Below are 16,869 nucleotides of genomic sequence, written 5' to 3' on the forward strand. Positions count from 1 at the left end.
AGTTGACCTCTGGCAACCATTGTGGTGACCTTGACCTTGTCTTCGATTGCCCAGTATCCTACTTCTCCAAGATTTTGGCCATATCCTGATACCCTGCAGGTTTCATATTGATAGCTCAAGCCGTTCATGAGATATAATCGGAACACACACACACACACACACACACACACACACACACACACACACACACACACACACACACACACACACACACACACACACACACACACACGGGCGGGCAAAAACAATATCGCTCCACCTTGTAAAAGCGGACGATTACAGTAATAATAATAATAATAATAATAATAATAATAATAATAATAATAATAATAGTAATAATAATAATGACGAAAACACGAAGCTTCGCCATTTACATGGCGAGCAACGAAGTAGAAGAGAGTGAAGAAATGAGGGAAAATGAGTAGTAGTAGTGGTGGTGGTAGTAGAAGATGAAGAAGAAGAACGGTCAACCGCAGAGTTCTGTTATGGCCTGGGTGAGATGTCGACTGTCATTCTCCTTCGTGAGGTCTGCTCTGCTATGTCTCAGGGGCAATATCATCAGCCCTCAGGCCTGTCTCTCTGGCGGGTATGGATTACGAAGCTACTGTGGTCGAGAGTGGCATAGACCAGCGACTCCAATAGATCAATGTCTTGATTAACACTGTAATATTAATGAACATAAAATAAAGTAATTAAAGTAATAGTAGATGGTTGGTATCCACAGCCGTTGGCGTGCTTGGGACCAACGGATTGTGATATGAAGGTTAGTGTTAACCTTCACATTACAACTTCAAATGGTGAGCTGTATTAAGTAGGTTGGTTTTGAGCTTCACAACACAATTCCTCAATGGATGGAAGTGATGAAAAAAAAAAGTAGCAGTAGTAGTAGTAGCAGAACTACTACTACATCGAGTTGCTGCTAAAACCACTGGAGGATGCAATCAGGGATTCATTCCTCCCATCTCTAACCAATGGCCACATCCCCACACCAGAAGAGAGTGACCTTCTAGTACTACCACCTAGGATTGGAGGCCTTGGCATTATAAATCCAGTAGTCGTGGCAAGCTACGAACACAGAAATTCACTCAGGCTCACCGAATCCTTGTCACAGAAGATCTGCATCCAGGTTGAGACGAGTGAAATCGACCACCAAAGGCAGAAAGACAAAGACACAGATAAGCAAGGAGCGTGAAGCAAGACAAGACCAGCTGCAGCACATAATCGAACATCCAACACCAGACCAGTGCAGAAGAGTTTAAATTGCACAGGAGGTTGGGGCATCGAAGTGGCTCACAACCCTGCCTCTCAAGGCAAAAGGCTTCCACTTCAACAAACAAGAATTTATTGACGCCATAGCCTTGATATATGGGTGGCCAATAGAAAACCTACTCAACACTGTGCCTGTGGCACTGCCTTTGATGCAAACCATGCAATGGTATGCAAGAAGGGAGGCTTTGTTTGCATCCGACACGATGAAGTGCGCGACCTCACTGCCAAAATGCTGCAGGAAATATGCCATGATGTCACGATTGAGCCAGCTCTGCTACCCCTGGACGGCGAGCACTTCACCTACAGAACAGCAAACACATCAAATGATGCAAGAGTGGATGTCAGTGCTCGAGGTTTCTGGACACGTGGGCAGAGGGCGTTCTTCGACATTAGGATATTCGATCCTATGGCAGCGTGTCGTCGTGAACCGTCTCTCGAAGCTGCACACAAAAGGATTGAACAAGAAAAAAATAGAAATGATCAAGAAAGGATTCAACACGTGGACCACGGTCGATTCACTCCCCCTGTGTTCACAACATCAGGTGGGATGGGTCCAGAGGCAGTGAGATTCTACTCGAGACTGGCAGAGGTTCTTTCTGAGAAGAAACGTCAACCGCAGAGTTCTGTTATGGCCTAGATGAGATGTTGACTGTCATTCTCCCTCGTGAGGTCTGCTCTGCTATGTCTCAGAGGCACAAGATCATCAGCCCTCAGGCCTGTCTCTCTGGCGGGTATGGATTACGAAGCTACAGTGGTCGAGAGTCGCATAGACCAGCGACTCCAATAGTTTAATGTCTTTATTTACACTGTAATATCAATAAATATAAAATAAAATAATAATAGTAATAATAGATGGTTGGTAACCACAGCCGTTGGCGTGCTTGGGGCCAACGGATTGTAATATGAGGGTTAGTGTTAACCTTCACATTACAGCTCCAAATGGTTAACTGTATTAGGAAGGTTGGTTTTGAGCTTCACAATATAATTCCCCAATGGATGGAGGTGATTTTATTTATTAAAAAAAAAAGTAGAACTACTACTACTTTTATTACTACTACTACTTCTTCTACGACTACTGCTGTGATACTTCAGTTACAACAACAACAACAACAACAACTACTACTACTACTACTACTACTACTACTACTGCTGCTGCTGCTGCTGCTATGATGATTACTGCTATAGTACTGCTACTACTACTACTACTACTCCTTCTCCTACTCCTACTATTACTCCTACTACTACTACTAGTAGTAGTAGTAGTAATACTACTACTACTACTACTATTACTACTACTAATAATAATGACAGTAACAGTGGAGAGTAATGCCGGGTGGCCATATGTAGTGCTCTTCATCCACTCCATCGGGCGGTTTTCTGTGTGCTGTGTGAACGGCTCAGTCAGAATTATCAATGTCCGATCTGCATTACATCACTTCCCTGCCCACACCAGCAGACTAAGCTGTGCCCGCAGCACATAAGTTACGGTCAGCCGAGATTCTAGTGTAGAGTTATTTATGGAAAATCCTGCGTTGTGAAAATCAATAACATATGCATTATTTATGGGTAGTATTTTAACTGCCTTTGGGGATTAGGTAACACCTCGTCCTCAGCGATTTATTCTTCTTGTTACACCTCAGATTCCTCATTTATGTTATGGATGGAAACCATGTAGAAAAAAATTGGCAGTATTATCATAACAGAGAATGTTAGGGTTAGAGCAGCTGGATAAACAGATACATACACACAAGCAAGGTACAGTATAGGGTCAAACGTGTATACATACTGTACATACATATATGCATACATGCATACAAACATAGAAGTGACAGGGTGAAGAGTATGAATGTAAACGGGTGCAAGGGGAAGGATGATGCCTTGCAAAGAGGAATTTACAGAGGCATAAAACTTTTGGACTAGATAATACAGTTAATGGAAAAAGTCCAAGAAGGTATGATAAGGGAAAGAGTGAACAATGATGATATGAGAGAAAAGGGAGCAAAATTTCTTTTTGCTGATTTAGAGAAGGCCTTGGACAGAGTCTCTAGGGAGGTGGTGAACTTGACAATGAGAATGCCTGCAATCTAGGTGCGGCTGGTTAGAGTAGTTATGGCTATGTATGTGGGTGTTTGCACCCCGGTCGGTTTGAATGGAGATCTGAGATAAGAGTTTTCCTTTAATGCTGACGTGCATCAGGAGTCAGTCTTTAGCTCCTTCTTATTAATCATGGTGCTTGAAGTTCTCTCACGTGACTTGAGAAATGGACTCCCAAGGGAGTTGTTTTATAGTAATGACTTGGTGCTTATTGCAGGAAATGAAACTGAGGCGAAGGAAAGAATAATGTAATGGAGAAACGGAATGGGGAAGAAGGGTTTGAGAGTAAATGCAGATAAGATAAAAGTGAAGATTTGGGACCGGTACTGTCAAAGCAGAGAGAGTGCGGCCATGTGCGATCTGCCACAAGCGAATGGGAAGGAACTCCATCTTGTGCAGTGTTTGTGGTAAGTGGGGGCATAAATGATGTAATGGTATTAGAGGTTGGCTGTGAAATAATGCTGTTTTGGTGTGAGGAGTGTGTTGGGAAGCACATGTAGAGAGTGTCAGGCGTGAAAGGATTGATCTTGCTGGTGAGTCTCTTGAGAGTGTGGAAGGGTTTCGTTATTAGGGGGACTTGTTATATACTCTGGCTAGGATAAGGAATGGCTGGAGGAAGTTCAGGGAGCTGTTGCCTCTCCTAACACTGAGAAGGCTCTTCCTCCGTTCTAAGGGATCTTTGTATGGCATGTGTTAGTAGTGTAATGCTGTATGGTAGCGAGACGTAGGCATTAAAGGAAAAGGATATTCATAGCATCAAATATACAGAAATAACAATGATTAGATGGGTGCGCAGTGAGTCCTTCAAGACGAGGCCGAGGGGTAGGGGCTAGGATTACGATTGAGGAGTTGAGAGGATGTATGGAACTGGAATACAGTATATTGGTGTTGTGATGAGGAATGGTAGATTGATATGGTTTTGGCATGTTCAGAGGATGGACGATGACAGTTGGTTGGGGATGGTGAATGTTGCGAGAGGCAGAACGAAAAAGATCTGGGACAAAGTCATAGAGAGTGACCTGAGGGACAATGGAATGAATAGAGAGTCTGCCAGAGATTGAGTAGCGTGTAGATCCACCATTAGGTGATCAAGACCGATACATGCAAGAATGTTGGTGCCTTTATAAATGATACGATACGATACGATACAAACAAATACATATAAACAAGGCGTCAAGAAGATACTTAGAATACACAGATACATACAAACAAGACGTGAGGAAGATACATATTTGGCAGAAGCATTTATACATGCATATATACATGTAAATTTAATACACACATAACACATACATAAGGCATGGGGGAAATACATTACGTACATAAATACATAGATAGATATATGCATACATACATACAAATATACATATCGTACATACATACATATACACATACATACATACAGAGTCAAGGCGGCAGGAAGATACATACATGCATACATACATAAAGGCATAAACTTACTGATCATGCTTGTTGTTTGAGCAGAGGCGTGTGCTGCAGCCACCATGGACAGCACTGCCAGGCTCACAACAACGATGGTACTCACTCGCATCCTGTATCAGTGAAAAGCAGATTAGGTCAGGTTAGCTCAAGTCAAGTTAGGCTAGGTCAAGCCAAGTTAGATTGGGTTAGGTTAGATTAGATTGTCAGGTTGGATTAGATGAGGGTGTCGGTCAAGTGAAGTTTGATTTGGTTGTCAGGTCAAGTTAGGTTAGATTAGGTCGTCAGGTCAGGTGTGGTTAGATCATGCTAGGTCAGGTTAGGTTAGGCTAGATTAAGTCAGGTTAGGTCATTAGATTAGGTTACGTTAGACTAGGTAGGATCAGGTGAGGCAGGGTACGATTAGGTAGTGACAAGCCAGGCTAGGTTATGTCAGGTTAGGTTAGATTAAGTTAGATTAGGTCAGATTAGGTTAGGTTAGGCTCGATCAGGTCTGGTTATGTCAGGTTTGATTGGGTCAAGCTAGATTAAGTCAGATCTCGTTATGTGATGTTAGGTGTGGTTAAGTTAGATTCGGTCAGGTTAGGCTAGATCACGTCAGGTCTGGTTATGTTAGGTTGGGTTAGGTTAATTTGTCACCATAAGACTACCTTCCAACTAAGATGCATAAATGGGTGGTGTTTGTGATCTCTGATTCATGCCATTAAATTATGCTCAAAGTATTTTTTTTTTTAGCTATATAATTATTTAATGAAGTTTGGACATCCACACAATCTTATGCCCGTGATCTTCTCGGTTAAGGAATCTCCCTAAAGCCTTTTCCTAAGCGATTTATTTTGCTTATCATACCTACTGTCCTACTGTATTCTGTGTTACACAAAACCTTCCAATATCGCCATCCTCTGCACAAATAACGGACAAAAGGACAACGACCAGCCATATCCAAAAGTAAATCGCTATAGAAGAAGCGCTATGGAATCGCTTTACCTGACAGGAGTAAGGACCTTAGTGAGTAAAGCAATTTTGTAATGAAACAAAAACATGCAGGGGCTGGATCCTCATCGCCCTCCAAAATTTGTTGTCGGCCGAGGTACAAGCAACCTACAGACCAGATAAAAAAAAAAAAAAAAGCAAAACTACTGTCAGCCACAACGTTTCACTAAAACCAATCCACATCAAGTGATACAAAATAATCGAGGGCCGAATATGTTCTTGGATAATGTATAAATTACATACAAAAAAATTAATAAAAATAGCAAGACTATGGAATTCAGTCACAGCGTGTCCTATAAAGCAATTCATTAAATATATATATATATATATATATATATATATAGATATATATATATATATATATATATATATATATATATATATATATGGCGGCTGGTACTCGGTCATCTATGATCAAATTCCAACCAAAAGTAATGGGCTTCTGTACATCTGCGTACTTGCTATTTTCTGACAGTTTAGTGAAACATTTGTCCACATATTTTGGCATCACACACACACACACACACACACACACACACACACACACACACACACACACACACCAACAAAAACTTTGTGGGCGCTCCTTGCTAGAGGCGGGCGTTAAAAATATATGGCGGCTGGCATTCAGTCATCTTTGATCAAATCCTCACCCAAAGCAATAGGCTTCTGCACATGCACATAGTTATTTCCTGAAGGTTTGTTGAAAATTTGTCCACCTTCGAGATATTTGGTAACTCACACACACACACACACACACACACACACACACACACACACACACACACACACACACAAACTATATCTCCTTTCCTTCCTAAAGGTGGGCGACAATAAACCATGAGCAAGTTAACCTGAACAATGGACATTACTTTTAAATGTGCCCTGCGCTGGGGATTGACTTGGCAGCCCGTCCCCAGACACCAAACAGAACTCCTCCGTACTTTATAACAATCTCTTCACGTCACCACATCGGCTGTAACACCCAGTGCCCATACTGAATAAATGCTAAGGCTGTCTTATACGGGGCTGGTGTACTGGTGTTAAGCATTGGTTTTCTTTTCTATGACACGTCGATGAGTTTAATGGTAGATCAGAAAACTGTTTTAACAAAATTTGGAGCGGTCTATACGTATCACCATGTCCATCACTAAATAGATACTACGTGTCTGCAATATGACCAAGTTCTCAGGTCAGTTTTTATTTGTTTATTTATTCATTGTTATATCCACACCTGTTCACTTTCGTTTAGCAGCAGTGTTCAAAGTCTAGCGGTGAAAACTCTGACGGTATGCTGCACATTAGGACAAAAAGCAGAATTTTAGGAAATTTCATCACTTTTTCTAGCATTTTTTTTTCTCTGTCCGTCTGTCTGTCTGCCTGTCTGTCTCTGTCTGTCTGTCTGTTTGTCTGCCTGCCTGTCTGTCTGTCTGTCTCTTTTTCTTTCTCTCTCTCTCTCTCTCTCTCTCTCTCTCTCTCTCTCTCACTTTGTGTGTGTGTGTTAAACTCAAATCTTCTTTGTGTGTGTGTGTGTGTGTGTGTGTGTGTGTGTGTGTGTGTGTGTGTGTGTGTGTGTGTGTGTGTTAAACTCAACATTCTTCTTTGTGTGTGTGTGTGTGTGTGTGTTAAACTCAACATTCTTCTTTGTGTGTGTTGTCTCACTGTGAGTGTGTGGGTGTGTGTGTGTATGTTAAACTCAACATTCTTCTTTGTGTGTGTGTGTGTGTGTGTGTGTGTGTGTGTGTGTGTGTGTGTGTGTGTGTGTGTGTGTGTGTGTTAAACTCAACATTGTTCTTCTTTGTGTGTGTGTGTGTGTGTGTGTGTGTGTGTGTGTGTGTGTGTTAAACTCAACATTGTTCTTCTTTGTGTGTGTGTGTGTGTGTGTGTGTGTGTGTGTGTGTGTGTGTGTGTGTGTGTGTGTGTGTGTGTGTGTGTGTGTGTGTGTGTGTGTGTGTGTGTGTGTGTGTGTGTGTGTGTGTGTGTGTGTTCTCTCCCCATAGGAACCTCCTTGTCGTGGCGGGAGGCTTGCGTGCCCGTAAATCTGGTGGGCCACTGCCTTGTCGGTTACCCTTTGATGGGTTTAGGCTACGGGAGTAAACCCTGAATAAAAAATCCGCGAGACAAGTTCTGCGGAAGGCAGGACTTGGCACAGACTTCCCAGCAGACTTCTGCAACCCAGATCAATCTATTGATGGGCATCGTGAATCTTCACTGCACTATCATAGATTAAGTACGTAGTTACGACTGTGCACCCTCGCAATCACGACACATCGAGTCATTGCACAACCCCACTTCTATACACTCCTCCCATTCCATCCTTACACGATAAATCAAAAGATCTATGGCGATAGGATGAGCTGGCGTTCACAGATCATGGATGTGGCTGGAAGTTGCTAGTCCGTGTCCTACGCAGAGGCAGCACTGGAATAGTAGTCTTCGGCATGATGGCAAAGGCATAGGCCATGCCGTCAGCAGCATTCATTGCGAATAAGCAGCCGGCAACAGACACTCAGCTGCTTACCCGTGAAGGGGAGGTGCTTAGAATAGGTTAACTAAATATTAGCTGCTCCACATCATCTGGGCTGATAACCGCATCTGTCAAGGCATTCCACACTGTGGTCGAAAAAACAAAAGATTCCCGCTGACTCTTGCTACCTGCCATATAAGAACCTTGTTGGATACTGAGCAAAACACACAACCACATTGTAGGACTACCTTTATTGACGATTAACTGAAAAAGATATACAGTTGACATTACTGCCTTGTCTGAGATTCGGCTCGCAGAAGAAGGCAACTTAACAGAAGCCAGTGGAAGATATATCAATTTCTGGAGGTGGCCCCCAGACAATGTAAGAAGAAACCATGGTATTGGCTTTGCAGTCCGAAGCAACCTACCACAGAAGATCCAAGAATCAAATGTGGGTATATCACAGAGGATGATGTCCTGGTGCGTATCACTCACTAAAGACAAATACTCGCATGCGCACTCATCAGTATCTGTCCATCATTGCTTGAGTCTGAGGACACCATCACAAATTCTTTTTATGACACTCTGGTTGCTATTAATAGCTCATTATCACCTAATGACGAACTCTTCCTGCATGGAAATATTAGTCCTGTGTAGAAGAAAGATAATCACCTCTGGTCAGGCATTATGGACTGCCATTGTGTTGGTAACATAAACAACAATGGTCTTAGGTTGTTTTTTTCCTATACTCGAAAAAAGTCTTGTCATCATGAACGCCATTTTTCAACTTAAGAATAAACACAAGACCACATGGTTGCACCGACGATCTAGACATCAGCGCCTAACTGACTATGTCAATATAAGGCACTGAGATCGAAGAGTTCTTATAACCCGAGCTCTGAGAGGTGCTAAGAGCTTAACTGACTATAATCTTATATTCACCAAACTAGCTAATCATACGCCCAAAAATAAGCTGTGGACTATCCTCCAAGAAGCTAAACTGTAATATTCTAAAGAATGCGACAACTTGTTACACTTTCAGCAGCATTGTTCCAGAGAAGCTTTTTCAATGCCCTCCACTTGACCCAAATAATAATGCAACAAATCTAGATGAAGAGTTACTTAACACTAAGACACAGCTTTAATGTGCTGTAAGAGAAACCTTAGACTACTCCACTCACAGCCATCAAGACTGGTTTGATGAAAATGTTGTGCATACATGATTTTCTTGTAATGAATAGAATACGTATCCACTGGTTGGCTAATCCGAGTTCTATAACTAAAAACTGAATTACAGAAACCCAGAAGTGAAACCTGAAGAAACCGTCTGACATGGGGAACAAATGGTGGACTAAGAATAAAAAAAAGAGCTGCAAAAGCTGCTTGAAATTAATGACCAACATGGGTTCTACAAGTCCACAAAAGCCATCCATGGGAAAACCAAACACAATGTAGGCTCTATTCGATCAGTCGAAGAAGAGCTCCAGAAAAACAAGAAGGCAGTCCTAGAGAGATGGGCCCAACACTTCAATACTTTATTGACTCGGAAAAAAAAAGATGGAGGACACAGACCTTGATAACATCCCAAATGCTCCTCAAGCAACAGACCTCGATGTCCTACCTACAACTGCACAAGCTCTTCATGCCATCCGGTCTCTAAAAATAACAAAAGCCCTGATGACTTACCATCTGAACTAACCAAAGAGGGTGGTCCAGTGCCTCCTTGATCTCATGCTGACTATATGGAACCAGAAACGAATTTCATCTGAATGGTTCACTTCTAAAGATGTAACCACGAACAAGAAGAAAGGTGACTCCTCATACTGTGTTACTAGGGAAGGTATCTCCCTCCTTGTGAAAGTTAGCAAAGTTCTAGCCAAGACAATGTTATCCAGACTGACAAAAAATATGACCGAATCAGCATTACCTAAAACACAACGTGGATTCTGGAAGGAACGAAGCACCTGTGACATGATCTTCGCTGCCTTACAGATACATCAGAAATGCCACGAGCAGAAATGTGACTTGTAAGCCTCATTCATCGATCTTGTAAAAGCATTTGACATTGTCAACTGAGAACTTTTATGGAATGTTCTGTCATAATTATGAAGCTCCAAACATATTTCTTACTATCCTGAAGAGCCTACAAGACAACATGAATGCTCGTGCGTATATAGTTGGCTACAAATCCGAACTCTTCAACGTGGACTTGGTATTAAAGCATTTTCAACATTTATCCCACTACAGTCACCCCTTTAAGTCACCAACAAATGAACTCTGATGATGGACTAAAAATTCAGTTCCTTCGAGACAGTAACTTAATAATTAATCTCAAAACGTCTTCAAGCACAAGTAAAAAGTTTGAATGGCTCATTTCCTATTGCTACAATACGCTGCTGATTGTGCTATCCTTGCACAAACACCAGGAGCCCTAAAACAGTCTCACCATCGTCTCTAATACACACACACACACACACACACACACACACACACACACACACACACACACACACATATATATATATATATATATATATATATATATATATATATATATATACCATGCAATGGGACTCAGAAAAAATGTCAGTAAAACATTATATATATATATATATATATATATATATATATATATATATATATATATATATATATATATATATATATATATATATATATATATATATATATATATATATATATATATACCATGCAATGGGACTCAGAAAAAATGTCAGTAAAACATTAAAAAAAAAAATTGTCAGAGAACCAAACAGGGCCTCTTGCATTTCAGATAAATGGCGACGATGTAAAACAGATGGAGAATTTTACCTACTTTGGGAGTGTGCTCGCAGATACACATACACTGATGCAGAAATCCTTGCACGAATCAACCACGCCTCAGCATCTTTTGAAAGTCTCAGAACCAGTCTCTGACAACGTTGCATAAGTATCGAGACGAAAGGTTTCAGTATAAACGACATTATGCCTCTCCATTCTCTTATACAGAGCTGAATTTTGGACTACCCACCAGTTTCATATCAAACAGCTTGAGTCGTTTCACATGCGATGCTTACGCCTCATCCTAGACTCATATGGGAGGATAAAGTCTTTCACTCACAATTTCTCCAACGAGTGAAGTCAACCAGCATAAAAACCATCCTGGCCAAAAAGCGGTTGAAATGGGTTGGATACGTGTTCGACATGCCTGAGCACTGCCTTCTCTGCCAGCTTCTGTATGGCTAACTCCCTGCAGCACGGCACAACCGAGGGTGACATAAATATAAAGATCATATACGAACACATCTAAAGAAATGTAGCTTCATACCAAAAGATCTTAAAACCAATGCCTAGGACAGAAAACACTGGCAAGCGCTCTGCAGCGAAGGAACCATTAATCCCAAGGAAGCTCGGACCTTGGCCAGAGAAGAGCGAAGATAAAGAAGGCTCAGCCAAAACAGTGTTCTCCCGGCAAATCCGGACTTGACATGCCAATTGTGTGGCTGAGTTTGTGGATCCCGGGACTGGTTTGCACAGTCAAACGCGCTGGCACCAAAGACAGTGAGAAACACACATCATTGTGGACATAGTAGGCATCATCCTCTGTAGCAGAAGGACGGCTTTAAGTAAAATTAGTGATACTCTAGTGGTTCACTGGAGCAATCTTTGCAGTATTTGTGAATCAGAATATTGCAAATCCGACCTGGACATCATGGCCGAGACTCAAAAACAATTATATGATCAATTCGCTGTCGTAGCTGTGATTTGTTTTTACAGGAAAGACAAAAACAGTGCAAATTCTCTTTAACTCTCTCGTTTATTCTGCAAAAAACGTGGAGAAAGTAGATAATTCTCAATCCTCTACTATCTTCCACAAAAGAATACGTTTAAGTGGAAAATAATCATGAATCATATTTTGATTTTTGGAGGAAAGGCAACTAAGGGAGAGTATAGAAACGTTTCATATTTATTTGTTCATCCTATAAACTAAAACCCGTAATACGAGAAGGAACTGATCGTGAATCTTATGAATATTTGTGAAGAGCGAAACCATACCTGGTGACTGGTTGATGCTGTGAAGACAAGGCTGGAGGGAAAAACTGATGTGTGTGTACTAGCCGTCCTCTCCTCTTATATACACACTATAAGAGTGTTAATAACAGGGCTGTTCATGATGATGATGGTTAAGACGCTGATGACTTGGGGGGAAGAAGTGTTCTATTGACATGATAATTGAGGGCTAGAGATGCTGCTGCTGGGAATTATGCTGATACAACCACTACTGTCAGTTGTACTCTACGCTCCTCCAAACGATTCCAGTGCTGTTCCTTTATCTTCCCTTCCTTCTGATTTGCTTATCGTAGTAGTTAGTATTTCTTCAAAAGATTCGTTGTTTGCCTTCTCTCGTCTAAAAAAAAAAAAAAAATAAAAAGAAAGAAAGAAAAAATATGGTCCAAGGCTCTTATTCCCATCGGTTAAGGAAGCTCCCGAACACCTCTTCCTTGGCTATTTAATTTTGAATATGGCTGTTTAATATTTTTTGTACGTTATTTATGCAAAGAATGGCGATAATGGAAGGATTTATTCAACACAGAAAAGGACAGTAAGGTGAATGAAACAAAATAAATTGATTATGAAAAGGTGTTAGGGAGGTCCCTTAACCGACGAGAATCTGGGGCTTTGGGTGCCGACCTACACATTCCTTTCTAGCAGGAAGTTTGCCCGAATGATGATCCTTTCTTTCCAACTCTCTATTGCACAGTTACCTTTATATATATAAATATATATATATATATATATATATATATATATATATATATATATATAAATATATATATATATATATATATATATATATATATATATATCGAAGGGATTCCAGTTTATTATTAATAGGAAATACTGAAGCACATTTCCTCGCACAATCTTTTCTCACCGTCTAAATTTTGGGTTTTATCTATGGCTCTTTCACATGCGATTTTCTCACATTTCCCTTTAGCTTCTCGGTCATCGTCCATTTGGAAATTCTGTAAAATTTTTGCCATTGTCTAGACATCAAAAACGATATCGATCGAGTTTGGCACAAATCTTTAATTTCCAAAATTGCCTTACCACGGCTGTTATCCTTTTATCTCTGTCTTGATCTCCAGCTTCCTCTGTGGTCGATCTGTGTCTTCATCTCCAGCTTCCTATGTGGTCCATCTGTGTCTTCATCTCCAGCTTCCTATGTGGTCCATCTGTGTCTTCATCTCCAGCTTCCTATGTGGTCCATCTGTGTCTTCATCTCCAGCTTCCTATGTGGTCCATCTGTGTCTTCATCTCCAGCTTCCTATGTGGTCCATCTGTGTCTTCATCTCCAGCTTCCTATGTGGTCCATCTGTGTCTTCATCTCCAGCTTCCTCTATGTTAGATCTGTAATTTCTCTTGTAGACGTCCACTGTTCTTCTGTTTTTAATGTTAGTGCTGTTACTGTGACAGGCTTATCAGAGCTGAAAACCTTGTGGACTGCAGGAAAACAGCCAAAACAACCATGCGCTCCCAGAGATCTTTCATTGAGATTATGTTGAATGATTGTCCGTGTAGCGAAGTCAATGGGGTTAGTAAGTGTACTGTGGTGTGGAGGGCTGCCTTACAGTAATGGTATAATGGATTTTTTTGGTATGTATTTTTTTTTTCATTATAATGAAACAAGGAAGAGCTACGATCATATCCTTTGCTGGACAGATGCACTAATGTCTCTCTAGGAAGGGTAGTTTCTGAGAGATGAATGTTTGGTGGGGATACATGAAGGATGCTATTTGGGTGGAGACTTAGGATGAATTTTGTGAATATGTGCTTGAGTATGTGTTTGTGAAGTGCAGTGTTGGCTGGACGAGGAGGACGAGATGTGGCAGTTTGTGTAGTGCTGCTTTTCTTCTTCTTCTTCTTCTCGTTTTCTTCTATTATTATTATCTTTATTTTTTATTATTACCTTCACCAACGAAGTTAAAGGTTATGTATTCACCTGTGTATGTCTGTTTGTTTGTTTGTTTGCCTAGAAGATATCTCCAAAAGTTCTCAACGAATTTCAATGAAAATTTGTGGAAGGGTGGGCCATGGGCCAAGAAAGAATTGATTAAATTTAGGGTCGGATACGGATCCCGATCCAAATCCAGATCGTGTGTGTCTCGCACAATATCTCCAATAGTTGTCAGTGAATTTCAGTAAAAATTTTCGGAAGAGTGGGCATGGGACAAGGAACAATTGATTAAATTTGGGGGCTGATCCGGATCCTATGTATTCCACAAAATATCTCCACGGATCCGGATCCGGATCCTTTTTAATGGCAGTGACATTGGTGGAGGTACTGGTATACGCTCTCGGAGTACATTTTAGTTATTATTATTATTATTATGATGATGATGATGATGATGATGATGATGATGATGATGATGATGATGATGATGAGGAAGATGATGATGATGATGATGATAATTAGCACCCTCTCCTCCTCTTCCCTCTTCTTCTTCTTCTTCTTGTTTTCTCGTTCGTCTTTGTGTGTGTGTGTGTGTGTGTGTGTGTGTGTGTGTGTGTGTGTGTGTGTGTGTGTGTGTGTGTGTGTGTGTGTGTGTGTGTGTGAGTGTGTGTCCAAAGTAAGTCCAAGAATTCTAATGCGTCTCTCCTGTGGAAGCGAGGGATTATTGAGGAAGACTTGAAGGTATGTCAAGTATCTATCAGAAGAAAGGTGTAAATGATTAAGCAGGTGATGCAGTAGTTTTGTTTTGTCTCATCCAGTGTTCATTGAGGACAGGGCTGCTGCTTCTTGAGTGTTGTAGTGTTGTTAAGCTATTGCAAGATCATCAGCAAAGACAGAACTGTTGTTGAAAGAAGGGGTTCGTAATCTTGGAGGAAAAGGTTAAAAGCTGTTTTGGTGAGAGGACTGAGCCTTGTTGGGCACTGTTGAGTATAACTTCTAATTTGGAACTTTGGTTTAGATTTGATAAGATGGGTTTCTCTACGTAAGTAGAAGTTGGCTAGACATTAATTGTCATTGTCTTCCAAACGCAACCTCAAAATTCTGCTTATATTAAATTCCTAACATGTAGAAAGCTTTCTAGTCATCTATATCTGCCAAAGTGGTTTTTAATGAGAGTTGCTTCTTACAGAACTTCTTGCTGAAATCATCTGAAATGAGCTGGGTAGTCTTGAAATCTAAGAAAGTAGTGTGGTGATTGAATACTTAGTTCGAAATCCATCTGGAGAATCAGAGAGAGATGTGAACTTCAAGGGCTATGTTCTCAGGGATTAATCTCCATTGGATTAAGTGGTGGATGACAGTGATATTGGTCTATTCTTTATGGTGATGGATTATTGTGTGATTTGCCTGCCTTCTGTGTAGGTATAATGACTGCTTTCATTTGTATGTCAGGGACTTTTTTTTTTTTTTCTAGTGTAGGAAAAGGTGAAAATTTCGTTGACGTTATTTATGACAATGGGGTCGATGTGTTTTATATGGATGGTTGAGATTTGATTTGATGCTGCTACTTAAGATATTTTTTTCGAAACGAATATATAACAAAAGAATATATATATATATATATATATATATATATATTTGACACACATTATACGCGTGTGTACAAATATATTTCTACGCTCCTGACTGGGAATAGAACCCTGGACCTCTTGCATAGAAGTCAGGCACTGATACCATTCGACCACGGCATGATAAAAGCTGTGACAACCTGATTTCTTTTGACGAACCAAGTAAATCCTTTATGGAAGGATATATTTTAGTCACAACGCATTAGGAATATCCTTCCATAATGGATTTACCTGGTTCGTCAAAAAAAATAAGGTTGTCACAGCTTTAATCACGCCGTGGTCGAGTGGTCTCAGTGCCTGACTTCAATCTAAAAGGTCCAGATTTCGATCACCAGTCAGGAGGGTACAAATATATACAGTATATATATATATATATATATATATATATATATATATATATATATATATATATATATATATATAATTGATACAGGCAATGTTTGTTACTTTCATAATTCATCTGTCTTTATATACAGGTGTAAGTAACACTATCAGGCTAACTATGCATCTCAATTGATCTATAAACAGAAGCCTCAAATCCGAAAGGGGTGGCCTTAAAACGAATCGACTCCAAGCCATGCTGTTCTCCGCCATCAGACTGCCCTTTCTCCAACTCTGACACTCCTCACCCACCCTATCCCTCCATTTTGACGTCAGTCTCCCCCTCCCCCCCATCCACCTCACATAATTCAACACTCTCCTCATCAGTCTCTAATTCTACATTCCCCCCATATCAGAATACTTCTAATGCTCTCCCGTACATCCACATCAACACCATAACATTCCTTCTCATTCTCATTCGTCTGCCTGTCTCACAACATAACTCCACACGATGCCCTTAATGAACTAATTTCCACGCCTCTCACTCTTGACTTAATTCCTTCCATCTGAGTGCAAGCAGTACTTCCATATGTCAGAGTAGAAATGACATTACGATTGTTTTACATCCATGCTCACTTCCCTATTCCTTTTCACCGCTCTCAATGAACTGGACACCTTTCTATCCCCTTGTACCCTTTCAT

The 16,869-nt window shown here is 40.6% G+C and overlaps 1 protein-coding gene across 1 annotated transcript; it reads left to right on the forward strand.

Annotated features, from left to right (window-relative positions):
* The first annotated feature begins 1,432 nt into the window (after positions 1 to 1,432).
* Positions 1,433 to 2,056, forward strand: LOC145411231 (uncharacterized). The gene is given in 1 exon segment (XM_080281295.1): positions 1,433 to 2,056. A coding segment is annotated over 1 exon segment (624 nt).
* The last annotated feature ends 14,813 nt before the right edge of the window (positions 2,057 to 16,869 follow it).

The sequence above is a fragment of the Coenobita brevimanus genome, chromosome 88 (genome assembly GCF_032717465.1).
Source record: "Coenobita brevimanus isolate Jiangsu-jjx chromosome 88, ASM3271746v2, whole genome shotgun sequence".
Classification (NCBI taxonomy): Eukaryota; Metazoa; Arthropoda; class Malacostraca; order Decapoda; family Coenobitidae; genus Coenobita; species Coenobita brevimanus.